Source organism: Acanthopagrus latus, chromosome 6, assembly GCF_904848185.1.
Source record: "Acanthopagrus latus isolate v.2019 chromosome 6, fAcaLat1.1, whole genome shotgun sequence".
Lineage (NCBI taxonomy): Eukaryota > Metazoa > Chordata > Actinopteri > Spariformes > Sparidae > Acanthopagrus > Acanthopagrus latus.
Genome location: NC_051044.1, coordinates 16,018,410 through 16,043,068, shown reverse-complemented (window position 1 = coordinate 16,043,068; position 24,659 = coordinate 16,018,410). Strand labels below are relative to the sequence as shown.

The 24,659-nt window shown below is 41.5% G+C and overlaps 4 protein-coding genes across 6 annotated transcripts in view; all 4 read left to right on the top strand.

The window, feature by feature from the left end:
- Positions 1-62: 62 nt before the first annotated feature.
- On the top strand, positions 63-3,699 carry abhd14a (abhydrolase domain containing 14A). Its single transcript, XM_037100109.1, has 5 exons — positions 63-577; positions 1,161-1,441; positions 1,632-1,747; positions 1,903-2,138; positions 2,739-3,699. Exons 2-5 carry the CDS (start codon positions 1,179-1,181, stop codon positions 2,919-2,921), a joined length of 798 nt encoding a protein of 265 aa, XP_036956004.1. The 5' UTR covers positions 63-577; positions 1,161-1,178; the 3' UTR covers positions 2,922-3,699.
- Positions 3,700-5,549: 1,850 nt separating this feature from the next.
- Positions 5,550-13,020, top strand: LOC119021735 (aminoacylase-1-like). Of its 3 annotated transcripts, none has more exons than XR_005075730.1 (15): positions 5,550-5,636; positions 6,040-6,187; positions 7,216-7,280; positions 7,370-7,474; positions 7,568-7,662; positions 7,861-7,937; positions 9,146-9,235; positions 10,389-10,445; positions 10,559-10,632; positions 10,736-10,785; positions 11,196-11,340; positions 11,515-11,583; positions 11,669-11,763; positions 12,245-12,305; positions 12,406-12,487. XR_005075730.1 is itself a non-coding variant. In XM_037102201.1 (15 exons), the coding sequence occupies exons 2-15, from the start codon at positions 6,061-6,063 to the stop codon at positions 12,568-12,570; spliced, it is 1,260 nt and encodes a 419-aa protein (XP_036958096.1). In that variant the 5' UTR covers positions 5,550-5,636; positions 6,040-6,060; the 3' UTR covers positions 12,571-13,020. The 3 variants fall into 3 exon arrangements, 2 of the variants coding, with proteins under 2 accessions (XP_036958096.1, XP_036958097.1); XM_037102201.1 differs by having other exon boundaries at positions 11,669-11,748; positions 12,406-13,020; XM_037102202.1 differs by lacking the exon at positions 5,550-5,636 and adding an exon at positions 5,720-5,870 and having other exon boundaries at positions 11,669-11,748; positions 12,406-13,020.
- Positions 13,021-13,184: 164 nt separating this feature from the next.
- On the top strand, positions 13,185-19,058 carry LOC119021736. The gene is made up of 2 exons (XM_037102204.1): positions 13,185-17,129; positions 17,820-19,058. Exon 1 carries the CDS (start codon positions 13,586-13,588, stop codon positions 14,492-14,494), a length of 909 nt encoding a protein of 302 aa, XP_036958099.1. The 5' UTR covers positions 13,185-13,585; the 3' UTR covers positions 14,495-17,129; positions 17,820-19,058.
- A 1,421-nt stretch (positions 19,059-20,479) lies between these two features.
- LOC119021716 (voltage-dependent calcium channel subunit alpha-2/delta-2-like) overlaps positions 20,480-24,659 on the top strand; it is a 43,574-nt gene continuing 39,394 nt past the window's right edge. Inside the window, exon 1 of the mRNA XM_037102183.1 lies at positions 20,480-20,589. Within this exon, the coding sequence (XP_036958078.1) occupies positions 20,480-20,589 (110 nt within the window). The remainder of the gene's footprint in view (positions 20,590-24,659) is intronic.

The following is a 24,659-nucleotide window of genomic DNA, read 5'->3' as shown; positions in this document are numbered from 1 at the left end:
ACATAATTGAATATCAAAGAAAGAGAACAAAGAAAACAGATATGATGTGTACATACAGTTTAAAGCTGTGAAGTCTTAAGTTTCTGAAATTTAAGACACAAAAATGGCATAAAATACATTGAAGTTTTGTCTGAGAATTGACAATTGACGTAAATATTTGCGTTTAGTGTTGGCAGGAAATGACGCGTCAGTGCTAAGCGTTGTTATGTGCAGCTCGTATTATGCTCCGACGAGGAACAGAGGATTTACGCCGTGGTAGATTTGGTCTTAAATAGTCACATATACATCTGTTATTTTTCTTTCTCGTGTAACACTTTGGATCCAGCACTAATTAATTTCTATCCAAGACCAGTTGAAAGCACGGGTAGTTTCTTGTCAGCCAAAAAATGTGTCGCTGTCGTCTGGCTAACTGCTCAGGTTGTCCTCTCAGTTTGAACAGCTAGCTACCAACAGCCTCCACGCGAAGCCTCTTGACAACATCACTGGCAACCACAAATATGCAGAAGACATGACCATTAAGCGGACATCCTTATCCTTTTGTCAGTGAACGTGTCTGACATTTATCTCCTCCGTGTTGGTAAGTTTTCCTCTGTTGCTGCATCATTAATGTATTAAGTCTCCTGCAGCATCCGCTTGCACAGAGATTTTTAGCTAGTAGAAGAACGACTCATCGAGCTAATGTTAGCTTTTACCCCCTTATTTTGGCTCACATTACATTTGTTAGCTTGATATTTTTGTGCTGTAGTACTACAGATTTGTTGTTCTTCATCTTGAAAGGTTACCTTTCACCTTATTACATTTTTAGGTTTTTTTCTGGTGTTATTTTGTTTCCACGCGCAGCCCCTTCTTAGTCTTAAAATAATAATCTGGTTAACATTATCAGCTACCTAATGTTGAACTACAGAACCCAGCAAAATCACATCATCATTATTATATTTCACCTTGTGTTTTTTCTGCACATCATTAAGCCCTTGTAGCGATGATGATTAAAGTTATGGGAAAAAATATAAGAACAAAAGATTATTGATGAAAATTGCACGTTGACCCACAATGATCTTGAATTTCTACATACACTGTCAAACAGTCAGAAGCACTGTATGATTAGGATCCATGTGATGGGTTCTCTGAATGCACTTTCTCCACTTGTCCACTTCTCCTAGATTGTTCATCTCGACTAAATGAATTTCCTGCGCAATCGTCTCGTTGTCCTGGGCCTGGTGCTGTTGGCCACGTTACTGCTGTACCTGCTGCTGCCATCCATACGTCAGGGCAGCATGGAGCCATCTCTTGAGGCTCAAAGAATGGGGCTGATGGCCACCTCTCCTCCTCCGCTTCCAACCATCAACGTGTCCATTCGCACCGGGCAGCTACCAGGGGACCCTCCACTGTTCTTCAGAGAAGCCTTGCCTGTTGATGGGGCTGGACGACAGATATTGCCGAGGTGAGCTGACTCCTCCAAACTATTAATTCCAAACCAGCTTTGTAGGACAGTAAGGAGAGTTGATACGTGCTGGTGTCCTGCTGACCTATATCTCTAATGTACTATATTTCCTGGGGCTGTACTTGTTATAAATCCTTGGAAAAACCAGCTGCTAAGAAATCATAGGAAAACAAAATGATTTATTCTGCAGGCTGCAAGTGGTCCTTCTGCATGGCCAGGCCTTCACATCTAAAACCTGGGAAGAACTTGGCACAATGGCCCTTCTGGCAACTAACGGCTATCAGGCCTTGGCGATGGACCTGCCAGGTAGGCACATAATCAGAAATGATAATAATCTCCCTTAAAACTGGATTATGATCTGTTTAATCTTGTTATGTATGATGCTACTCAAATTAATCACTCTAAACAATGGGCTCATCGAGCCGTGACTTCTCTTCCTCAAATTATTCTTCTTCCTGAAGGGTATGGAAAATCTCCAGACTCAGAGGCTCTGAAGACAGACCAGAATCGGGTGGACCTCCTCTCAAGGTTCATGGAGTCTTTGGGTGTCAGGGCAGCTGTGCTCTTGAGCCCCTCCATGAGTGGACATTACTCCATCCCCTTCCTCATGAAGAACAACGCTCAGCTGCATGGCTTCGTCCCCATTGCACCCGTTGGTACCCGAAGTTACACTCCACAGCAGTACCAAAATATTCCGGTGAGGAAGGTTATGTTTGTGGTGATTGATATACTCAAATGGAGTAAATAAAGTTACTGTGCCTTTTTAATGGGGAATCCACACTACTGAGGCATGACCAGATTTACCCACTAGAGGGCCCTCGAGCATCAATGAACTGTAGGCCCTCATTGGACTGCTTGTCATTCTGATATTCAGGACTTGCTAAAGTTGCTATTCAAATACCTAGTAATGGTTTTATATTTGCAGTTGTGTGCCTTGTTGTGGCTTCTCGTGCATGTTTTTATGGCACAGTATTTTAAGTAAAAAAAAAATGCAAGGCTGCAACTAATAATTATTTTTAAAATGATAGACTAATCTGCCATTTTCTTTACTGATTAATCATTAAAGAATGACTCTTAAAGCTAATGGAAAATGTCAAAGGTGACATCTGCACTTTCCTTTTTTTGTCCAACCAAATGGTCTCTACCATGAGTACTAGTAGGTTATTGTGCAATACATACACAAGAGCCACAGATTATCAATCTAGTTACAGTAGATTTAACCTCTGTATGCTGGTATTGTTGTAACAATAACGTTTTACGTCATACAGTCTCACAGTCTTCTGTGTGCTTTTTTCAGACTCCCACTTTGATCGTGTATGGAGCCCTGGACACAAATCTGGGTGCCCAGTCCCACAAAAACCTTATTCAGCTTCCACATCACTTTGTGCTAAAGTTAGAAGGAGCCCGCCACGCCTGCTACATGGACAAACCTAGAGAATTTCACCAAGGATTGATCGAGTTCCTAAGCAAACTGAAGTGAAGACGTGTGGCGGAGGAAGAGGAAGGAGACCGGTGGAAGTAAAAGAAAGAAGAGAAAATACATAGAGGAAGACAAGTCGTCTTATCAGCAGTTTAGCGTGGTGACATTTTTGCTAAAAGGCACCAAGATCAGCATTATTCCCATATCATCACCTGACGCAAAGAAATTTGACATGGGTGTAGGTTTTAATAAATGGAAAATGGCATGTAAAATCTTGTAGTATCAGTTAACAATATTTCAGATGTTTCCATTATGTACGCATTACTTTGTTCATCTTCCTGTAGTGTAAAAATGCAAGACTTCTTCACCTCGGCTTGTTTTGAAAATAGCTTCCGACTTGTATCGTGGTGGGTTTTGTTTCATGTGGTTCATGTCTCTCTTTGCATGTAAAAACATGGAATGTGTTTGCATCATCGTTACCATTTTTGTAGGTGACATGTAGGTTACTGTAAATATGCAAATGTAGCAGCTGCCCGTGTTTAATTAGCTTCTGTTCGCTTCACATTTGACCAACAGATTTGTATATGAGGCTCTAATAACTGTTCCAGCTTCCAAGGAAATACACCATTCTCAACAAAAGCAAACAGCAGATACACGCTGTAATAAACACTGTATTAAAAAGGATGTCGACCATACAGAATAATGCGTTAAAAGCTCACATTTATTTATAATGATGATAAAGTTGTATTTAATATATTTGCAGTAAGTTTGGACAATCATGCCAAAACAAACTTAGAATAAGATTTATGCAGAGCTTAAAATAAAAGCAAAAATATTCTGTTTTTGTTTGTTTCAGTTGATGTGATGTGAATTGAAGTGCTGTGTTTTGGGAACTGAAGGTTTGATGATTTGGAGGTTATCATGCTGCTGGCTTTTGACACACTATGTTAAAGTTCACTGGAAGGTTTTGCTTATGCTGAAAATGACATATAATTTGATTGATTTGGGAACAATTATGTTCTTTTAAAATGTTCTTAAACGTAAACTGCACTACATTTCAGAGGTAATAATTGTGCTTTATGTCCTTATAGTTTTTACAGAAGATTTTGCATAAAAAATATGATCTCTTCATAGGACAAGATGCATAATGCTGTAGATCAAACTATGCAAAAATATAATGGTGCTTAAATGAAATAAGTGATTTTACTTCCTAAAATTTGTCAAATAATTTTACTTTCATCAGTATGTTCATAGTTTGCATGATCAGGGGCCACACACATGCTGAGCCCCAGCCTAAGCATGTTTTTGTTGATAATTTATGTTAAAGGATAAGTTCACCCAAAAAACATTTCAGTCCCCCGTTTCTGGAGCTTCACAGCAAAATAGTGTTGCTGCAGTCTCCTCAACTACTGAAGTAGATGGGCCTTGTTTTGAAACATGAAAAAAACAAAGACAAAAACAAAAAACAATGAAAATGGCTCCATACAGCTCCTTGAGATCCCAAATCGATTTGATCATGTAGCTTTGGAAAGGAAATTCAAACTCATAAGGAAAGAAAGGTATTATTTACAATACTGGCAATAACACAAAGTCATACATATTTATTTGATATGTTTCCAAAAATGTATAACCAAGTGTTGCTCAGAGGGGAATAAGTAACTCTTATTAAGTAACTTAAAAGTGGCTACTTCGAAGGGTCCTGCAAAAATAGACAAAACAGTATGAAATTATGTTGTCCTTTTAGGACAGTCTGTTTTTTTTGTTTTTTTTTAGTCATGAAAAGCAATCAGTTAAGAATCTTCTCTGACTAAAAGGTTTTCCCCAAAACTACCAAGGATCTTGAAGAAAAAGAACGGGTCAATATATCACTGAATCTTGCTTTGGCCCCAGACAGGCAACAGCAGTATTGAAGTCAATGGGAGATGCATGGAGTATCTCAATGCTAAAACTCAACATATTTATGTCATGTGCTTTCTGATTCTGAAGCACCTTATTCTTTTTTTCCAAATGATTGACAGGTCTAATAAAACCGTAACCAAACAGGGCAGGCAGCCAAATATCATTGCTGTGTCAAGAAAAGAATCAGTGGTCAATGTGATCTCTGAAGTGTGCGCCATTATTTTCTGGAGGCATTTCACTAACAGAAGTCAAACCACATAGATAAATTGAGTTCGAGTGTGTTTCTCCATGCATCTCATATAGACTTCAGTACAGCTGTCACCAAAGTCTGGTGAAAAAGCAACATTCAGTGACCGAATAACCCTTCACTCTTTTTTTTTTTTGGGGGGGGGGGGTACGTTAAAACTACATATTGCACCCTGAGTGCTGTGACCTGAATAAGATCCAGTGTGGAGGAGTGTGTCCAGCCCATGTCAGGAATTATGCATCATTTTGAGTAGAATGCAGAAAACACATTATAGAGACAACAAACATTATACATAACACTCACTGAATACTAGAGATCACTGGTAATTGTTTTAAGTTTTAAGAGGTGTGTTGTCTTTTTATTACATGATTTTCTTGTGTAATCAAATTAAAATCATTGTATTGCCATCAGTGATGCTTTTTAAAGTTTGCTTTGTCCGGGCACTCACATAAAGCCCAGGCGTTTTCCATGTTTCTGCTGAAATGTTAATGCAAACCAGCAAATCAGAGAACTTTTATTTCGGCGACAGGTCTTTTATTTTGAAGGGCCGGATCAGGCCCAATCGCCTGCCGTTTGCTGCTGACACACCGCGAGGCTGCTTACCTGACGAGAGACAGCAGCACCTCAGGGTGAGCACTGACTTAATGTGACGTATTTGGTTGCATAAACGTGATTTAAAAAACATGCTTGTACGTTGTTTGCTGTCATGTAATCTCTTGTCACTGTCAGCACTCGTAGCTCGTTCTCGAGCTAACGGCGAGGACGCAGCTGTAGCTAAAGAGAGAGGAACAAGTTCACTGAGCTAGCTAGCTGTTGTAGCAATACACTGATCCTCAGCAGGTGAACACAGCTGACGGTGATAGGTACAGGCCCGGTCTATTAACTGTCATGACATGAGCTAACGTTGTGGACTGTGTGTGTGTGTGTGTGTGTGTGTGTGGGTGTGGGTCGAGACAGTGTTTGAATATCTGTCCCATGATCCTGACATGTTGGTCATTGTGTTGTTGTTGTTGTTGTCGTCGTTGTCCTCAGAGGATTGACAGCACTCACAACATGCTGCCTGACAAAGATGGTCCAGGTGTTGGAGGCGGACAGAGCTCTCCAGAGGGAGAGGACCCCTCTGTGAGTCTGTTCAGAGAGTACCTCCGCCTCAAAACTGTCCACCCAGACCCGGACTATGGTGAGATATCTTCTTCACAGTGCACCAAACATCAAGCCATGCCCTTTGGAAATGTCACAGTTATCTTTGCAGTTAGGATGTGAACAATACACTTTTTTTTGTGTTGTCATTTTTATGTTGCTGTTGTTCCACTTGAAATGCTACCATTGTCGGATCATATCACTTTACATTCATGTAGTTTAAAAGCCTATTGTAGATGAGATAAGTGCTCTTCCCTTTATCCCTTTACCATCTTATGTGCAGTGATTTCTCAAAGTCCAATTCTTATCTGTGCCTGTTACATATTAAATGTTTCTAGTTATGTATGAAGCTCCTGATGCTGATAAAGCGTTTCACCTCACCTGTGTACAGAAGAAACCTAAAATAGCTGTGGCCCTGACCAAAAGAACAAGATTGCGCATCGGTGGCAGCTGAGACTGTTTTGTCTGCTGCTTGATAATAGAATGGAATACCTAGGGGTGGGACTCGGAAACTGCTTCCAAATTGTACAATCCATCGTAATGGTGATCATTAAAGTGTAAGCCTTAATATTAAAAAACTACTGTATGAGGACATTAAAGGTATGCAAAGTGAAATGTATTTAAGAAGCAATAGATTCAATTGAAAAGCATCCAGGATTGTGAATAAGACAAATAAACCCACAATCCTGTAGAATTCCAAGATTCCAAAAAATATACACATCCAAATTATCCTTTGTCTTAACCACACAACCGCCGGCCCCCCCCCCCCCCCCAACAAAAAAACAAATTGAAATAAAATCTGTACAGATTTTAGGGATAGGAATTAAGAATGGTTGCAATATAAGCTGTGGAGCTTTTGAACACATTGGTCAAAACCCTTTCTTTCCTTTTACTCCCTTTGGATGAAATGGAATAGAAATGAATAGAAATCTTGATTTAGGTATTCTTACTGAAGTCCGACAGTACTGCCACAACCAGCAGCTGCAGGAATCACGACTCTCTCTCGTCTGAGAAGTGTTTCATTAACTTTTAAACTGGCTGTTCTGCTGTCTGTTCATTTATTTACAGATGCTGCTCTTCGGTTCCTGGACAGAATGGCGGAGGAGCTTGGGCTACCCATAAAAAAGATAGAGGTGTGTGTAAGTGATGGTGATCTAACATTTGTGTACATGTTGTAGATCCAGTGCAGACATTAATGATACCATGGGCCCTTTTGCTTTAGGTTTGTCCAGGCAGAGTTGTGGCAATCATGACATGGGAAGGGACGAACCCAAGCTTGAAATCCATCTTACTGAATTCCCACACTGATGTTGTACCTGTTTTCCAGGTATGCTGTCTGTCTCTGTTCATGGTGCATCAGTCCTGTTACTGTTTGTTATAGACATGCAAAAAATGGATTTGATATCAATCTCTTCTCCAGGAACATTGGAAATACGATGCTTTCAGTGCTTTCAAAGATGCAGAGGGCAACATTTTTGCCCGGGGATCACAGGACATGAAATGTGTAACTATACAGTGGGTATAACTGGTTGATAACTTGCTTTATTAAACAGGATTTGTGCTCTAGTTGTTCTGAACTTCACTTTTAATCATGCTCTATGTGAAACACCTGTTTTAACACCCAACTACTCACTCAACCTGCATACTGTCACTTCAGACTCCCATTTCTTATTTCTGTCATAACGCTGCCGTGTCTTCTTTTGTTCTTTGCAGGTACATCCAGGCAGTCAGAAGACTGAAGGCAGAGGGACGGAAACTGATGCGCACTGTGCACTTGATGTTTGTTCCCGGTAAAGATATTTGATTACTACCATTCTTGTATTTGTTGTTCGTTCTCAAAGCATCTACACAGCCCTGTTCCACCTACACAGGTGTTTTGACTTATTTTGCCTGATTTAGATGTCTTCTCAAGATGGTGAAGGCCTGTTCAGACTGTTTCATTTAAATTTACTCCTCTGGTAGATGTTTTACACCCGTTATGGTTGAACGGAATATGCTACAGGCAGACCAGGAGCGACACCACAATTTACAGTCTGGTAAAGTGTTAATGCACTAAACATGGTGATGGAACATGTTAGAAAACTGAATTCTCTATTTTGAAAGATAGTACACCACTGTTGCCATCCACCAACAGAGGTTTGCTGCCGTTGGGGTTTGAATAGAGCTGGCGTGCTGCTTGTTATGCAGTGGCCATAGTGGAAAAATTAGCTTAAAGAGTTGTACTAGTGACAAGTGAGGCAGCGGGCATGACGAACAGTATCAAAACTATGATAAATAACATAATCTTTTTCATTTAGAGGTCACCCTGTAAGCTATTTCAAAGATGTGTTTAACAGTCTGTATTGTTTATTATGCTGTAGTGTGTTTACTCAAAGCCTTACATTCAAGTCTGCATAAGTGGCGCGTGCTGTTATGGCTGCTGAAATTAAGTGGACAGGAAACCCCAACCAACACAAATGCTGCAATACACTGGAAGTCTGAAGTCGATATTTCCTAGTCTGTATTCCCGACTTCAGATCTAAATGCATCACAGATCATCTGCCTGGAAACACATGGATTCCTGCAGCAGACTGATGCTTGTGTGGCCAGTCTGTGAACTTCACAAGCGAGGACAACAGCTGATTTAACAGATGTAGCACGTGTAGCTTGATAAGCTAGCATACTGCTGGGATGTCATCTGTGTCCATGTCGGTGAGGTCAGGCTCGATGGTTCTTGCCTGAGTTTCAGGATTGGAATTCAGACTGTGATCACTGTTCCATCGCACTTTTACGTGTGGGAATTAGCTATTGTGGAATTACAGCGTATCGCAACATAACCAGCATTGCCAATTTGGTGACCTCATGTAATTTCCAGTATAACCCCACCCAACTTGTACTTAAGCAGTCGTCTTATTAGCCAAAATGATTGAAAACGCCTCAGAGCTTGTCATTCAGGTATAAGCATTTTTGTCAGGTGAAAATATCGCGACTAAAATGTGTGTTTTCTCTTTCTTTGTAGATGAAGAAGTTGGAGGTCACAAGGGAATGGAAACATTTGTGAAGCATCCGGAGTTCCAAAAATTAAACATTGGCTTTGCACTCGATGAAGGTGAATGAATAACTATTTGCAACATCTTTCAAAAGTTAATGAGAAAGAACCTGAACCCTGGACGCCAAGTTGAAACTGGGCTCAGCTACTGACCAATAGAAATGTAGTTTACTGTTTGGAATGCAGCTGCTTGTTAAACTGTTATATCTTGACACCTCAGAACATGCCTGTCAGCATCATAATTATTAGTGTAGATCACTGTGCAGAGCATGTGATATTCAACAATACAATTAAAGATTTGCCTCATGCCACATTACCATTAAGTCACTGTTAAAATTAGTTTTAAAGTGAAGGTAGGTGCAAGATTCAGAGAAAGAAATGTCTCTTAACTTCATGTGGTTCCATCTGTTGTCTCCAAATTATTCCCATATCAAGACATTGTGTCAGGCAAAGTCACCAAATCAGACTAAACTAGTGCTGAATTATGTAACTTTAAATCTTTACATCATATTATCTAACGTTGAACGGTAGCCCATTTTGGGGGCATTTTAAGCATTTATAAGAAACAGTAGAAAGAAAACAGTTAATGGGTGAAGGCAGAGTTGTGATTAAGATCCCCAGATGGACTTGAATTCAAAAGCTTTTATATCATGGTTGACCTCTGACTCGCCACATAATACCCTACTGTTAAAATGGTGACATTTCCTTTATTGTGATAAATTACAGCATGACCAGTTTAAGACCATTACTGTGAGCTGATTGGATGTTGGATGTGAATGGGGCAATTTATTGAAATTTGCAATAGGAATTTATTCAAATCTGTGAGAAATCCATAATGTTAGTAATTAGGTGAATGTACTGTCCATCTTGAGGCTAACTGTTTGCTGTATGTGAAAGGAACCTGCAAACATATTGATAGCTAGTATTGTATTTGTCCTGATGTGCACAGAGTCATAGAGTACATGTTTGTCATAAGGGTATTAGTCTGACAACTAAATGTTGAAATGTTATATTACCCACTGTGCCGGATTACTTTTTATTGATTTTAAATCCAAAGGCAAATGTTGCTGATTCAGGACCTGGTTGTGGAGGATCATAAATTCTCATGTGGTGTAGTTGCTAATCAGTACAACATCAACTTCTGGCCTTTGTCCCCACACTTTGTGCACTAGTATAATGTTAAAAATTGTATTCGTCTGTATGTGTTCTGTAGGTCTTGCCAACCCTGGCGAGGCTTTCACTGTGTTTTATGGAGAGAGGAACCCCTGGTGTAAGTATAAAACATACTGTAAAAGACTTCCACCATCTTCTCAGATTGCATCAGATTTTTGAAAGGGTGATGATGTTGATTATGAATCAAGCAGAAAGCCCTCTTCTTTCCAGGGATTACAGTCCACTGCCCAGGCAGTCCAGGTCATGGCTCTAGGTTTGTTGAGAACACCGCTGCTGAGAAGCTGGTAAATATCAGAAGTCTTGGAACTGGTTGAAAAAGCTGTTAAATCATGAAAACCTGTCTTTTCAGGCAAAGTGTTGGTGACCTTACTTTCCCTTTCTTCACAGCGGCATGTCATGAACTCCTTCTTGGACTTCAGAGAGAAGGAGAAACACAGGTGAGCACACTGTGTGACTCTACACTCGCCAGTTTCACCCATTGGAACTGTAAGGATTTCATATTTTTCATGGTATTGTCATTCAGGCAGCAGGACTTACTTTCTTTGAGCTAGAAGCAAGAGTATGAGAGGTGCGCCTCAGCTAAAATCTGTTTAGCTCCCAGCCAATGGTACCAATTCAATAATTTGAAAACATATATTGGGCGACCCCCCGCGCAGCCATTCTGTGTTGTATTTGTGTCTCAGAGACATGAATATTTGCAGTTGAATTTATTTTGAACAGCAAGATTTTAATTACTTATTTTGTACCAAGATTTGATTTCTTTTAAGTGCTTTGTCAACTCTACTAGATTTTATCAAAGTAATATAATTGTAATTGCAATCATTCCAATTACTTACTTATGCATTAGGCTAAATACCAGTGAGTGTTTCACGCTTGGTGATGTCACCACGGTGAATATGACCATGGTGAAAGGAGGTGTGGCCTACAACGTCATCCCAGCTGAAATGGACGTCAGCTTTGACCTAAGAATACCACCTACAGTAAATCTACAGGTGTGTTGGCGTGCTTGACTTGTTTTTGGGTGTGAATGTTTCTCTGAGGACATTTGTGTTTGTGTGACTCTGTAGTCACGCAGAAATCTGATCTACAGACAAATGTGTCAGCGTGTGATGACCTCCAGCTCAGTGTTAACGATACAAACTTTTTAATTATCATTATCCTACTAGGAGTTTGAAAGACAGATCAAACAGTGGTGTAAGGAAGCAGGAGAAGATGTCACCTACAAATTTGCTCAGGTCAGTGTTTGTACACTCAGTACCTCATTCTAGAATAGTGTGTTCTTGTTGTCAGTTGAATTAAATTAGCTACCATCCGTTGCAGAAACACATGAACCAGAATGTGACTTCAACAGACGAGAATGATCCCTGGTGGAGCACCTTCAGTGGAGCCTGCAAGTCAATGTGAGCACACATAATGTGTGTACTGATAGGAAAACTTTGCATCCATTTACAGTAGATGAGCAATTAATTGTCTTAGATATATCAGGAATCCAACATAAATCTGTGTCTACTGTTTTAGCAGATCACATTTTTGCATCCTCCATTTTTGTTTACACAACTCATTGTAATGCATTTGCTCCATGAAATGTCACACCTCAGCTGCAAATATTCACACAGCTCCCACAATCATCTTCTCACGTTTCGAATGGGCCACAATTGTCTGTGCTATAATCTACAATTATTTGTCACAGAACTGAGGACAGTGCTGCTTTTCTTTTGTCATTTACTGTATATTCCACTGAAAATATATAAATGGTTGTGTCTGTCTAAGACTGCCGAACACAGGCTGTTGCACCTCTGAATATGTTTTCGAAAAGTTTTTTAACTCTAGCCAATAAAAGCATATTGAATCTGTCCTTGTATCATGACAAGTCACATTTTATTATCTCCTCTGTAGGAACATGACTTTGGAAAAGGAGATATTTCCAGCTGCCACAGATAGCCGCTTTATCCGAGCTGTGAGTATAAAACCTGGATATGATAACAAGAAGAAAAAAGTCATTAAATTATTACAACGATGTTCTGTGCCCCGGTAATAGTTTTTTTTGTTCAACCTAGGTGGGTATCCCTGCTATCGGCTTTTCCCCAATGAACCGGACGCCAATCCTGCTGCACGATCACAACGAGTTTCTGAATGAGCAAGTCTTCCTGAAAGGCATCAGCGTGTTTGAGAGGCTCATCTCGGCTCTAGCAAGCGTTCCTGCCTGTCCTGCTGAGGCTTAGACAAGTCCTCATTTTTAATCCTCTTTAAAACATATTTCACGGATGATCTGAATATTTAACTTGAATTATTTGCAGAGATTACCAAAGAATGAGAATATGTATATCATTCGCCAAAACTGAGCACTTAGCCTTTGGTACTGTTGATTTTTTTAACATGATTCTCAGGATATAGGCGCAGTAAGATTTGCATACCTCAGTATGCAGCAGTTTTTTAAAAACATACTTACTGTGTGTCAGCATTGAGTGTGCCTGTGTGTATGCAGTCTTAAGGAAATATCAGCTATTATGTAAACAGTGTTTTCCATCAGTATGGAAAAGTTAACTTACTAAAATGTGAAGATGACTTTGATTTGATAAACTCTTGAGATCAAATGTCACTTTGTAGATTTAGCTTGATTTTAGAACTATTCCACAAATATAATTTTATTTAATAAACCTGATTTAAATAAATATATTTGTTCATTACTTTCATGGTCAGACTTTCGTGCCTGACTCCACACTAATGAGCAATTTAAGATATCAGTGAATGAGCAGCAGGGTGAGCGCTGTGTCATGTCATGGAAGACGATTTTTGACTGCCCACAGCAAAAGCATAACAGCCATCTGCTTCAAGGACAGACACTAAAATTTACCATATCTACATCAATAAAAATGCCCAAACATCAGTTAAACTACTGAATCTATCGATGCAGCCTTCAAATGATCACTAAGTGCAATCCAGAATTACAATTAGGGTATCATATTTGGGGGAAGGGTCGAGCCTACACACCACATTGAGCTTCAGCATAACATGGCTGAAAGCATTTAGCCTGTTAACAATGAGCAAGATGGAATCACAGCTTGTATTCCAACCAATTGTGGTGTAGTAAGTGTGTGTGTGGTCGCAGCTACTGCAAATTCAGGTTTGTTTAGTCAAGTTGGCAAGTAGCCAGATGGCTTTATGGATGTTGGTGGGTTGGTTCACCACTTTTGTTTGTTTTAATGAAATATTCATTCAGCTATTGGATGGATTACCATGACATTTGCTGAAGACGTTCATGTTCCCCAAAGGATGGAACCTAATGATCTGATGACTCCCACTAGTGGGGTGACATTTCTGGCTTTTATTGAAATATTTCAACATATACTGGATGGATCAACACAAACTTTGGTACAGACGTTCATTATGAATGATTATCACTTCAGTACTTCCCTGGCACTTAATCTAGAGCCATCATTTGTTAAATACTTGGGTTTATATGTCATCTCCTCCAAACCCATGGCCGCCATCCCTCCCACCTCCCTCATCACCAGCATGGAAGACATCCGGAGCTGGATGAGCAGGAACTTCCTGAAGCTTAATGGCAATAAAACTGAGGCCCTGCTCATCGGCTCCAAATTCACCCTCACCAATTCACAACACAGTCCAGCCCCACCCATCATCATCAACGGATTCCCTGTACCCTTCTCCCCCCAAGTCAAGAGCCTCGGTGTCACTCTGGACAACACCCTCTCATTTGCACCTCACATTAAAAACATCACATGGACTGCCTTCTTCACCTCCGTAACATCTCCAGACTCTGCCCATCACTACCCCAATCCAAATCCTGGTTCATTCGTTTGTCACTTCCCACATCGACTACTGCAATGCCCTCCTAACCGGACTCCGCGCCAAACTCATCAACAGACTGCAAATCATCCAGAACTCAGCCGCCCGGATTGCACCAAATCATCTGACCACATCACCCCTATTCTCATCCAACTTCACTGGCTCCCAGTGCAATTCCACATCCACTTCAAAAACCTCCACAAAGCTCTCCACCATCTAGCCCCCACTTACCTCTGCGACCTCCTCCACGAATACAGCACCTCTCGCACCCTCCGCTCAAACTCTGCTGGACTGCTAACCATCCCCACATCACGCCTCAGTACCATGGGTGCCTGAGCCTTCAGCTGCTCGGAACTATGGAACTCCCCTCCCCCACACATAAAACAGTCAGACTCCATCGCAACATTCAGATCCAAACTCAAAACCCACCTGTTCAAACTGGCAAACTCATTCTGACTGGTCGCCGTGCACTGCACTTGGAATTTGAGTTACACTTAGCATGCTAACATGCCAAAGTTAGATTTTGAACATGGAAGACATATCTCCTAAACATTAGCATGTTAGCAGTTAGCTTAACACACAGTCGTTGTGCCTAAGTGCAGTTCAAAGCTGTAAATGAAGACGTAGATTCATATTTTATTAATGCAGTCAAATATGTAAAACGTAAAATCAGTTGGTAAAGCTTGCACCCCCATGTACAGAGGCTGTGTCCTTGCCACAGTGGCCTAGGATTTGAACCTGTGCTTCATGTCATTCCTCCCCTCTTGCATCCCATTTGCTGTCATGCTTCAGTCGTTCTATCTGATTAGAAGAAGGCCCAAAAATATTTTGAGGACATCTCGTGGAACGATGCAGGTCACATTTCTCAGTTGGAGAAACACAAATATTTGCATTTTAAAATCCATTACAACAAGACAAGTGAAACGTTGGCCTATAGTCAGTCACTCAGCTTTGGTCTTCTAGCAAATTTCCTAAACAAGAGGTTGTTTACATTTATTCAGGAGAACGTCCCTTAATTTAGAAAGATAAAATGGAGTATTGCTGCAAACAACGATGTTGTGAAATGGAGGTGCACTCAGTGAAATGACAAATTAAAAATGTCTGTTACGTAATGCTGTTTTCTTGAGGTAAAGGTCGGTCTCATCTACAGTTCAGCTCCCTTTGGAGTTGTCGTCCAATTAACAGTGTATGGCTCTCCGAGGGGTACTGGCAGGAAGACTGAGCAGTCAGTAATTAGTCTTCTTTCTCCCCAGGACATGACAGCAGTATTAGCACATGGGGCCGTCAGGGAGACGACTAAAAGCTGAACCCACATCCTTCCTCCCAGAGGGGGCAGGAATAGGTGCAGTCATCCTGTCGGGTGAGCTGTCGAGCATCTGAGTGCTGGGCTGCGGAAAAACATAGGTGGTGTTAACCAGCTTATCGCAGAAAAAACCCAATTTCCCATTTCGGGAAAGCTTTTAATGAATTTTGTGCACCCCAAGCATTATCACAGTAAAATGCAGCCATCTGTTTTGAGGCCGGAGTGGTTTACACGCATGTTATCTCTGAGGAAATTAAAATCCTCTGGGAGTTGCTCCCTCTCACTCTCGCTCTCTTGGTCAGGGGTCAGGATCAGACCCATTAACTGGGCTCTGAAAGTGAGGCGATCCAGGGATTCAAGTCTGAATCAGGACCCCTGAGCAGAGAGCACACGGGGAGATTTAACCTGACTCCTGCAGACTCTCCACACACGCTCTGCAGTGGTTTTATCGGCATTAATATCATTATATACAAACATACAGCTCTTAAAGATGTTAAAACAATGAGACTGACCTGCACCTATAACTTGTACTTGAGGACTGAACGCACCAAAGCCAGGGAAATGGTACAAACTAGCGTGACTTTATTTCACTGTTCAAGCAGCTTCATTTGACATCTTCTTTCTGGTTTTCTTGCTTCTGGCAGCAGCTGTTCATATCACAGCTGCAGTAAGACAGAACATACAGACTGTAAATCTTCCAGCTGAGTGGCATTTCTCACTAGTCGGCTCTCCTGCAGTGCTGCCGCAATTGTCCAGTGAACGCACCGTAGTTATAGCCAAACCCCTAGATGAGAGAGGAGCTTCATGCTCAAACTACTGTCTACTGGTTCATACCGTACCAGGAGAGACTACTGTCACTCATAGTGATGTTTGATGAGCCAATAATGATTTCAGTAATTAACAAAATCAATGGGGTGTGAGAGAATCAAAACAGAAATATATTTTTCTATTATGCTTTTTACTCACACTAGTTTTAATTTTTTTTAATTCCTTCTGTGCTACTACACATTTTACATTTTTTCAATCATTAATGTTCATATTTTCCGTGCAACCTTTCTCTACATCTTTGCGTGTTGAACATACCTGGCTAATGCAGTGTGTGTTACATCATTTTCAGGTGTATCTCTGTGGAGTGTGTTTGCAGCAGAGCCTCTATAGATTACGGTGATCTTATGGTTGTAAGCCAAAGGTTTCAGTGATGTTATGATTTCTCCAATCTGCATTCACAATGCTTAGTGAGATATGTTTATTAGCCTCGTGGAAAATTCTTTTTGTGCCTCGACACAGACAGCCACAACATTACAACAATTGCAATCAAAGACAGACATTTGAGAAAGTGCTTCACAACATCACAAACAAAAAAGAATACTTACACCAAACTGCAAGCCACATAACTCATATCACAAAGATTTTTTTTTTTTTGTTAACAGAGCTATAATTAAAGGTCCTGTACCTCCGGCCTGAGTAACAACTCATATTCACCGTGGAGAGGGTGTGATACATCATTGACGTGGCCCCTTCATTTCTCTGCCACTCAGGTCTCACAAAGCAGTGACATAACAGCTCCAGTGGAAACATCGGGTGAGTCACTCCACCGATGCTGACCCAAGCTGGACGTGAGACACATCGGGCGAAATGGGGAAACAGGCTTTTAAGCACTTGTGACAAGTAAGATTCACGATTCCTCTGTTCCATTCAGGATTAAAGCCAACCTGAACAACACAACCAGTATTCAGGTTATTAGTTATACCTGTGTTTAACAAGTGAAATGTCTGCTGTGTGACGAAGGTTTATGGATTAAAGCTGCTCTAAGCATTGTTGTCATTTTAGCAATCTTCTTGTACGTTTTGCAGTCGACGATCACCACACTTGCACAACTCCTTTCTTCTTTTGTTTTTTTTGAGGCAGCTCTCTTGCCTCTTTCTTTTCTTCAAGCGTTTTTTGTAACTTGCCCTATGTCGCCACATTGCTGGAATTGGTAGCTTGGCAGTAGGTACCAGAACATGAGGATCATGTGATGTCCACAAGCAGACAGGACATCCTGTTTATAGACATCTGTCCTGATTGTATAAAGTGGGCAGGGACACCTTTTTTTTCCATTCTCTTTTACTGCATGAGCAGCGGGAAGAGACACAAAGGCTGCTGACAAAACACTCTGTAACAGTGATTACTGTTGGAAATCAGACAGTTTCTAATACAAATATATCACCTACAGCAGCTTTAAATGAATGCTGGAGGACAAGCCGGATCAAAAGATTAAAAGACTCAGCTTAACATTTTTCTCATTTTGCTGTAATCAAGAACCTGATTTGAGTTGAGTTATATCATTTTCATGTTATATTGTTGATCCTCTGTTAGATTCTTCAGGACTCCAGAGCGCGGCTGTTGGTTCAGCCGAGCCAGAACATATTTCGTTCCTGTGGAGATGAAGACAGGCTGTCTGGCTCCAGTCCAAAACCTTCCTGCAATAGTAGATCCACGCTGACACTCCTCTGCACAGATATGAAACAAAATAGGACAGAAGCAAAAATACTCAAACCATCAAAGCAAACCTGAGATGCATGTTATATTTTCTTGAAGAAGAACCACTCTCCCGTCAAACTGATTTAAATCTCTATTCTTTTTTTTTTGGTCTTTGCTAATCATACTGTATTTTTAATTAAATGTTACCATTGTCCCGTTATTTTGTACAGCTGTCTTACAGGAAAACACAGAAACATTTTGGATTTGGTTGGCAGATATTCCAAATCAAGAGACTTTGATCAAAGCCAGTTTAACTGAGCTCTTAGCAAGGAATGTGAACTTCAAACAGATGCTCTGGCGTCAGTTGACCTTTCCAGAAACCCATTTGTGCCTATAGCAATCTGAAACGTGACATAGATATGACTGAATTTTCATTATTGGGCGAGCTTTTCCTTTAAACACAGGAAGTGGGGTTCATGTGGATGAATGTATAGCCTGCATGTCAGTGTAGTTATGTCAGTGGGCTATTTACTACATGCGGGATTTATAGAAGGATGATGTACATGTTAAAGCACAATTTGTGTATTTGAAAGAAGACCTGTTTTGTGTATGTTTTTTCCTTTCCTTCTGTGTTTTATGTTCTTGTGAACAACACCACATCTGTAATCGTCCTCTTTGCCCTCTTTCACATCAGGACTCAGTTTGACCTCCATCACCTCCTCGGTCACTTCGCCTCCAACTTAAAGCACTCAGCCAGAAATCTTGGTGTTTTATTTGACTCAGATTTCAAAGATTGTCCAGTCATGTCTCGCCTTGACTACTGTAACTCCCTGTGTACGTCTTTTTAAAAATCCCTCCATCTTATACAAAATGCAGCAGTTTGTGTTTTAACAGGTTCATAAACTGAGACCACATTGCACCAATCTTAGCATCTTTACTTTGGTGACTAGTTTTTTTAATCACTTAAAAAATGACCCTGTCTTGTTTGGCACCTCCATTTGTCGCATGTTTTTTAAAATATATTGCATGTATGTGATGCATAGTATGTACCTCTGTTTTTATATTAATTATATGAATAGCGTTCTTATTATTTATTCATTGTTCATCATACCTCTCTCCCACATAAAACACTGCTCTGAAACACCTCGTCAGTTGCCCTGCCTTAATTCAGTGACTTCTTGAAATCACACTATATCATCATGTCACACATTTGCATAATTTATGCCTAGCAGCTAGCTTGGCACATAGGAATTCATTTTGCACAGCTGTAAATGATATAATAAGGATTTCTAATAACCTGGACACAGCGTTGGATGTGAAGCCCTGTTCATTCCTATAAAACCTGCCCAGTGGCGTTTGGAAGCCAAAAAATGTTGACATCCCCAGTATGTAAATACCCAGATCTTCCCTGTTGTGCGGCCCATAGAGCACACGTACAAGAGTCTTCTGCTGAGTGAGCTGGCTAACTTCCGGTTTAACTTGAATGGGGATAAAATAATTGAATCATGTGCCTCTTCAAGACTTTCCAAATGTTATTTGAATGAATGGCTCATAATCTGGTGGTGAAAAAAGTTACTTTGTGATGCTCCCAAAAATGAATCCACTTTTTTACAGGCGCTTCTTTCACATAATAAGCTTATGTGTTTTTGGGCTGCACCGCATCACGTGACGATGTGATAACACTGTTTAGCCACTACGAAAACTGGCTTCATAACCTGGCGGTCTTCCTTGGGGCTTGGCAGCTGCTCGGTTGTTGTTAGAGGTGCTGGCTCAGGCGCGTGCAAGCTGACCAATCAGAGCAGACCAGGTATTTCTGAAGGAGGGGCCTTAAAGAGACAGGAGCTAAATCAGAGCATTACATGAATCCATTTAACCTTTTACTACTAGTAACCCAAAATAAAATTATGAACGTTTAACAGCTTTCTTCATCACGTTGCATTCAGGTTCACGTTGCATCCTCCGGACCTGAACCCGCTGTGGTCCGTGCGGGAGAGCGTGAAAACCAAATGTATGGCGGTGACAAAATCCCACGTGGCTCTGCGGAGATAAATAAAGCCAAACTGGATGCTTCTGCTGCTCCTCTGTTGCCTGGTGACGTGAACGCGCCTGGCGGATGAGAGAGCAAGAGAGAGAGAGAGAGAGAGAGAGAGAGGGCTGTCGTGGACGCGCCGGCCTGTGTGGTGGTGGTGGTGCTGTTGGTGTCGGTGTATGTGGGAGCAGGAGGAGAGACTCTGCAGTGTCTTGGCAGCTGCATTAGTGCATCTCCCAGCGTCCGCGATGCCTCCACGGCCAATGCCTGCCTCCTCCGCGTCCACTTGACGGCACACACCGACATGAACTCGTCGGGAAACTGAAGCCGGGCGTCCACACACATACACACACGCACACACACACACACACACACACGCACGCACATTCTCTCTCACACACACTCACACACACACCAACCTCGGCTTTTTTTTTTTTTTTTTTTACACCCTGGAGACCGTCCGGAGCGCTTCATTCACGCACCGAAAAGAAAAAAAAAAGCCCGTGACGAGACTTGTTAATGGAAAATGGCGATAGGCAAAAGGTCTTGCAGCATCGTCTGCTTGGTATCTATCCAGATTATCTTCAGCGCATCGTGGCCTGGAGCGGCGGGGCTCACCTTCCCCCAGCAGTACACGTAAGTAACGGAACGACTGAGACACACGAGCCGGGGTGGCCGCGATGGGAGACAACTTCGGGGCTCGTCCACTCAGGAGGGACTTTGTGTCATCCTGCTTCATTCGCCGCTGTTATGTAATTTGCGACCGTGTTGTTGGCATGGCATCGATGTAAAGGCTGCGCGATTCGGAGCTGAGGTGTCGTCCACTGTGTCAGGTTGGGAGCTGCTCACAGCATTAACAGGGATTTATAGTCACATTTCACGGGGGATCTCGTGATTGTATGTTTTCTTTTAGTAAAGACGTGCAGTATTTGAACAGTGATGAAGCCTCTGAAAATCTGAACACAGGCAGCTGTAGAATGTCTTTGCATCAAAACTGTTTTTTTTTTTCTTTTTCTTTCATCCACATGAGGAAATAATGCAGATGGATACACACATCAGCAGCAACAACAACAGATGTGATGGAGATTTGGGAATGAAAAAAAAAACCCTTGGAGGCTTGACAGAGTAATATGCAAAAATAACTTTGAGGGCATAAAAAAATAATGAGATGGGTGGAGAGATGTGACACTTTAAAGTACAGCATTAAGTCTGTGCAGTGGTTGTAAAACTGAAAAAAAGGGCTCTTTTTTTTTTCCTCCCCCCAGCGATCCCCCCTGCTATTCTTGTGCGCCACTGCTAGATTTTTCCATGCAGGCTGTCAAGTAAAGAGCAACACATTGCTCTGTTGGGTGAAACCCTCTCGAGCAGCCTCTTTCAGTAACAGCCTACAGTACGTGGTAGTTTGTAGGATGTTGCATGGATGTAGAAGACGAAAGGTGTGGTTTTTGCTGGAAACCCTGCTGAGAGAGAGAGAGACGTGTCTTCATGAACACTTTCTCTCCGTTTAAATCAGTCCCGTGGTCTCGCTCTTAATTCCTCAACCTTTAACCCATCCTCTGTTTAGTACAGCTGGCTCATGACTTGAGATTCCAGTTATCTGGGCCCACCTCCAGGCTCTGCAATCAGGCTGCTCTGGAGGGAGGAACAAGGCCAGATGGTCCACTCATCTTCGGGGCGCACAGCGAGGGGTTCTCTGGCCAATCGCTACTGGAGATCCGAGGTGTATTTACCAATTAGGGAGGAGGTCTATAAATCAGGGGCGTGCGTGTATGTGTGTGTAAGCATGTGTTTTATGATGAATTGGGTTATTTCAAGTAGGGTAGAGCCGCGGCTTTCTCCTCCTCCTCTTCCTCCTCCTCTTTTCTGCTGAGTGCTCCAAAACAGCTACATAACCCTCTGCCCTGGGTCTCTTCATGTAAGCTAAATGAAGCAGAATCGCTACGCTGAAGAACAGCATCTCATTCCAATTAAGAATTAATACTGCAGCAGTGAAGGATTTATATCCCTTCGCCCTTTTTTTCACTCCCGCCCCTTCTGTCTGACTCTTGCCTCTGTCTCTACAGATAGATAGATAGATAGATAGATAGATAGATAGATAGATAGATAGATAGATAGATAGACAGACAGACAACAAAGCTCCACATAGTATGTCTCTGCTACTAATTTGCACTCTAACTACGCTCTGGAAGAAATGCAATTCCTGCTTGAAATCATTCACTGGCAATGTTGTTTTTCCAATCCAGGAAGTGTGACATCAGTTAGACTTTGCAGAGCAGGACTTCACACATGTTTTTGAGTCAAAGCAAGCCAAAGACCTGGCTCAGAATGGGAAGACTCCACTCATTATTATTTTCATTCCCGATCGATCTGTCTTTTTTTTTCAGTAATTTTTGGTTTTCAGCTTGTGGTTCTCAAGCAGCAGCCCTTCAAATGTATTCTTGCATTGACATGTAGAGGGCAAGGCGTGTGAAGTTTTAACAGGAGAGGAGAGAAGAAAGCCGGCGAGTCATGTCAAAAAAAACCTGTCATGCTCTGGAGTTTTCTATCAGCGGTGTCTCTTGCGCCTTTGTGAGTTTTTACGGAAGTAGCTGCAGTAGCTCGAGAGAAACACACACAAAAGGAAACATCAGGTTCAGGTTCAGTGCTCCGTTTTATTCAATCTGTTTTTTTTGTTGTTTTTGCTACAGTCACTGGCTTAAAGGGATATTCCCCCCTCAATCAAGTTTGCAGACCGCTTACGTAGTTTTAGCAACCTCAGAAATGACTGCACGATAACAATACACTGCAGTCTATGTCTCCAACAACCACCATTAAAAAGCCACAGATAATGCTCAGAACAGCACCAAACTTTAGCAACGGGTAATTTTTCACAGCACATAGTTCGTTGCACTCGGTAATCGACTCGCAGGGCTTCCCCACAACAGGAAGCTGCTGCAGGAGAATGGTGAGTTGTGTTCACTTTGCAATAGAAATCCGGCTAAGCTAACTGCTGTTTGATGCCTCGAACTATGTGCTTCGACTCTATTTGAACTGTTGCTGAAGTTTGGTGTTGTTCTGAACATTATTTGTGGCTTTTTGATGGCAGTTTCTTGTTAGAGGCATATACTGCAGTGTATTGTTATCATGCGGTCTTTGCTAAAACTACGTAAGCTAGCGGCCTGCAAACTTGATCTCTCGAGGGGGGCGTCTTACTTGGTGTCACGGTGTGTTAGTCCATGGATTTAAAGGGAGCCAAAAGAAAGAGAAATAAACATTCTAGTGTCTTGTTTTGTTTGACCAGTGAACAGTGATTTGGTCAAAGGTGGAGCATCTAATCCTCATGTCTTGGAATTTTTGCTTCACAGCGGAGCTAAACGATTGATCTTGTTGCTTGCTGTTGCTTAGATTTCTGTTGATCAAGGAGTCAATTAAACTTCTTATTGTTGCAGCGTTAATTGTCGTGGTTAAATATAAAAAGTATTGAGGTTCAAGCCGGTGCTGACATGGTCCTTCCCTAACCTTAGCCCATTATTTGAGTTGATTAAATACAACATTAAATTGGTAATCTCATTTTAGTTGAAGCAAAATTAATGCAATGTCAACACACCTTAACACACATAATGAAGACAGAGCCCAAAGCATCAGTTTGTGTTGCCAGTCATTTACTTCAGCTATACTAATAGCTCTGTGAGACTCTACAGCTGAGCTTTGAGCTAAATGCTAACATGTAGCGCTTCCACACCTCCGCTGGCACTCACAAACATTCTGACTATTCACGCCTGCACAGCATTGATTTTGTGTCTTCTCTCATCTCGCAGGGAAAACATGTTATTTTACTATGTAGTGATCATAAAGAGGTGCGTACATACCTGTAATAACAAAGATGATTTATGTTTTATGGGACAGAGACATTCACGCTACATTTATTGAGAAATTAAAAAACAGCGTTGGACCTGCTTGATCTTCTCTTTTCGTTAGCACTTGGCTTAATCACTGGGCCAAGAAGTAAAAACCATCCGCTCCTCCAAGATCTGTGTTGGGTCCCGTTTGAACCGCATCGCAAGGCAGTCGTCTGCTAACATGCTCATGAAGACGATGCTAACACGCTGATGTCGAGTATGTTTAATGCGTACCACGTTCACCGTGTTTTTTTCAGTGTGAGAAGCATCCCGTAATTACCTCCGAGCACAGTGCACAACTGAGGCCTGTGAGAATGTCACTGGTTTGCAGGTGTTTACTGGAAAGTTAGGTAATTACAGTTCATCCTGAGAGGGACATCAATGTCTGGGCCAAGTCACAACAGTCTTTACAGCAGTTAGTTCAGACATTACATTTTAAACCTCAAACTAAGACTTAATGATATGGTGAATTTCATCGCGGGTAATTTTGACAGATATTAATGTACAATAATGTATGAATCATCCTTTTTGCATCACTATTTTCATTTCACTGTCAAAATCATGACGACATGACATTTGGTGGTGTCTGTGCTGACTTCACAGCACTACAGGACTTCATTATAATGCTGTTATTCACACATTTGACCAACTTTATCAAATCGGCCTCTTTCCATTTGGATACTGCACCGATTATATTCCTATTAATTGTGCGACCCTGTTACAAACATGAACCTCATGGCGACACTATAGAGGAAAAGTCAGAGGATCTCCAGTAGTCATGAGGATTCATCCTCTGGGGATCGTGAGTTTGTGTGACCAGCGGTTGTT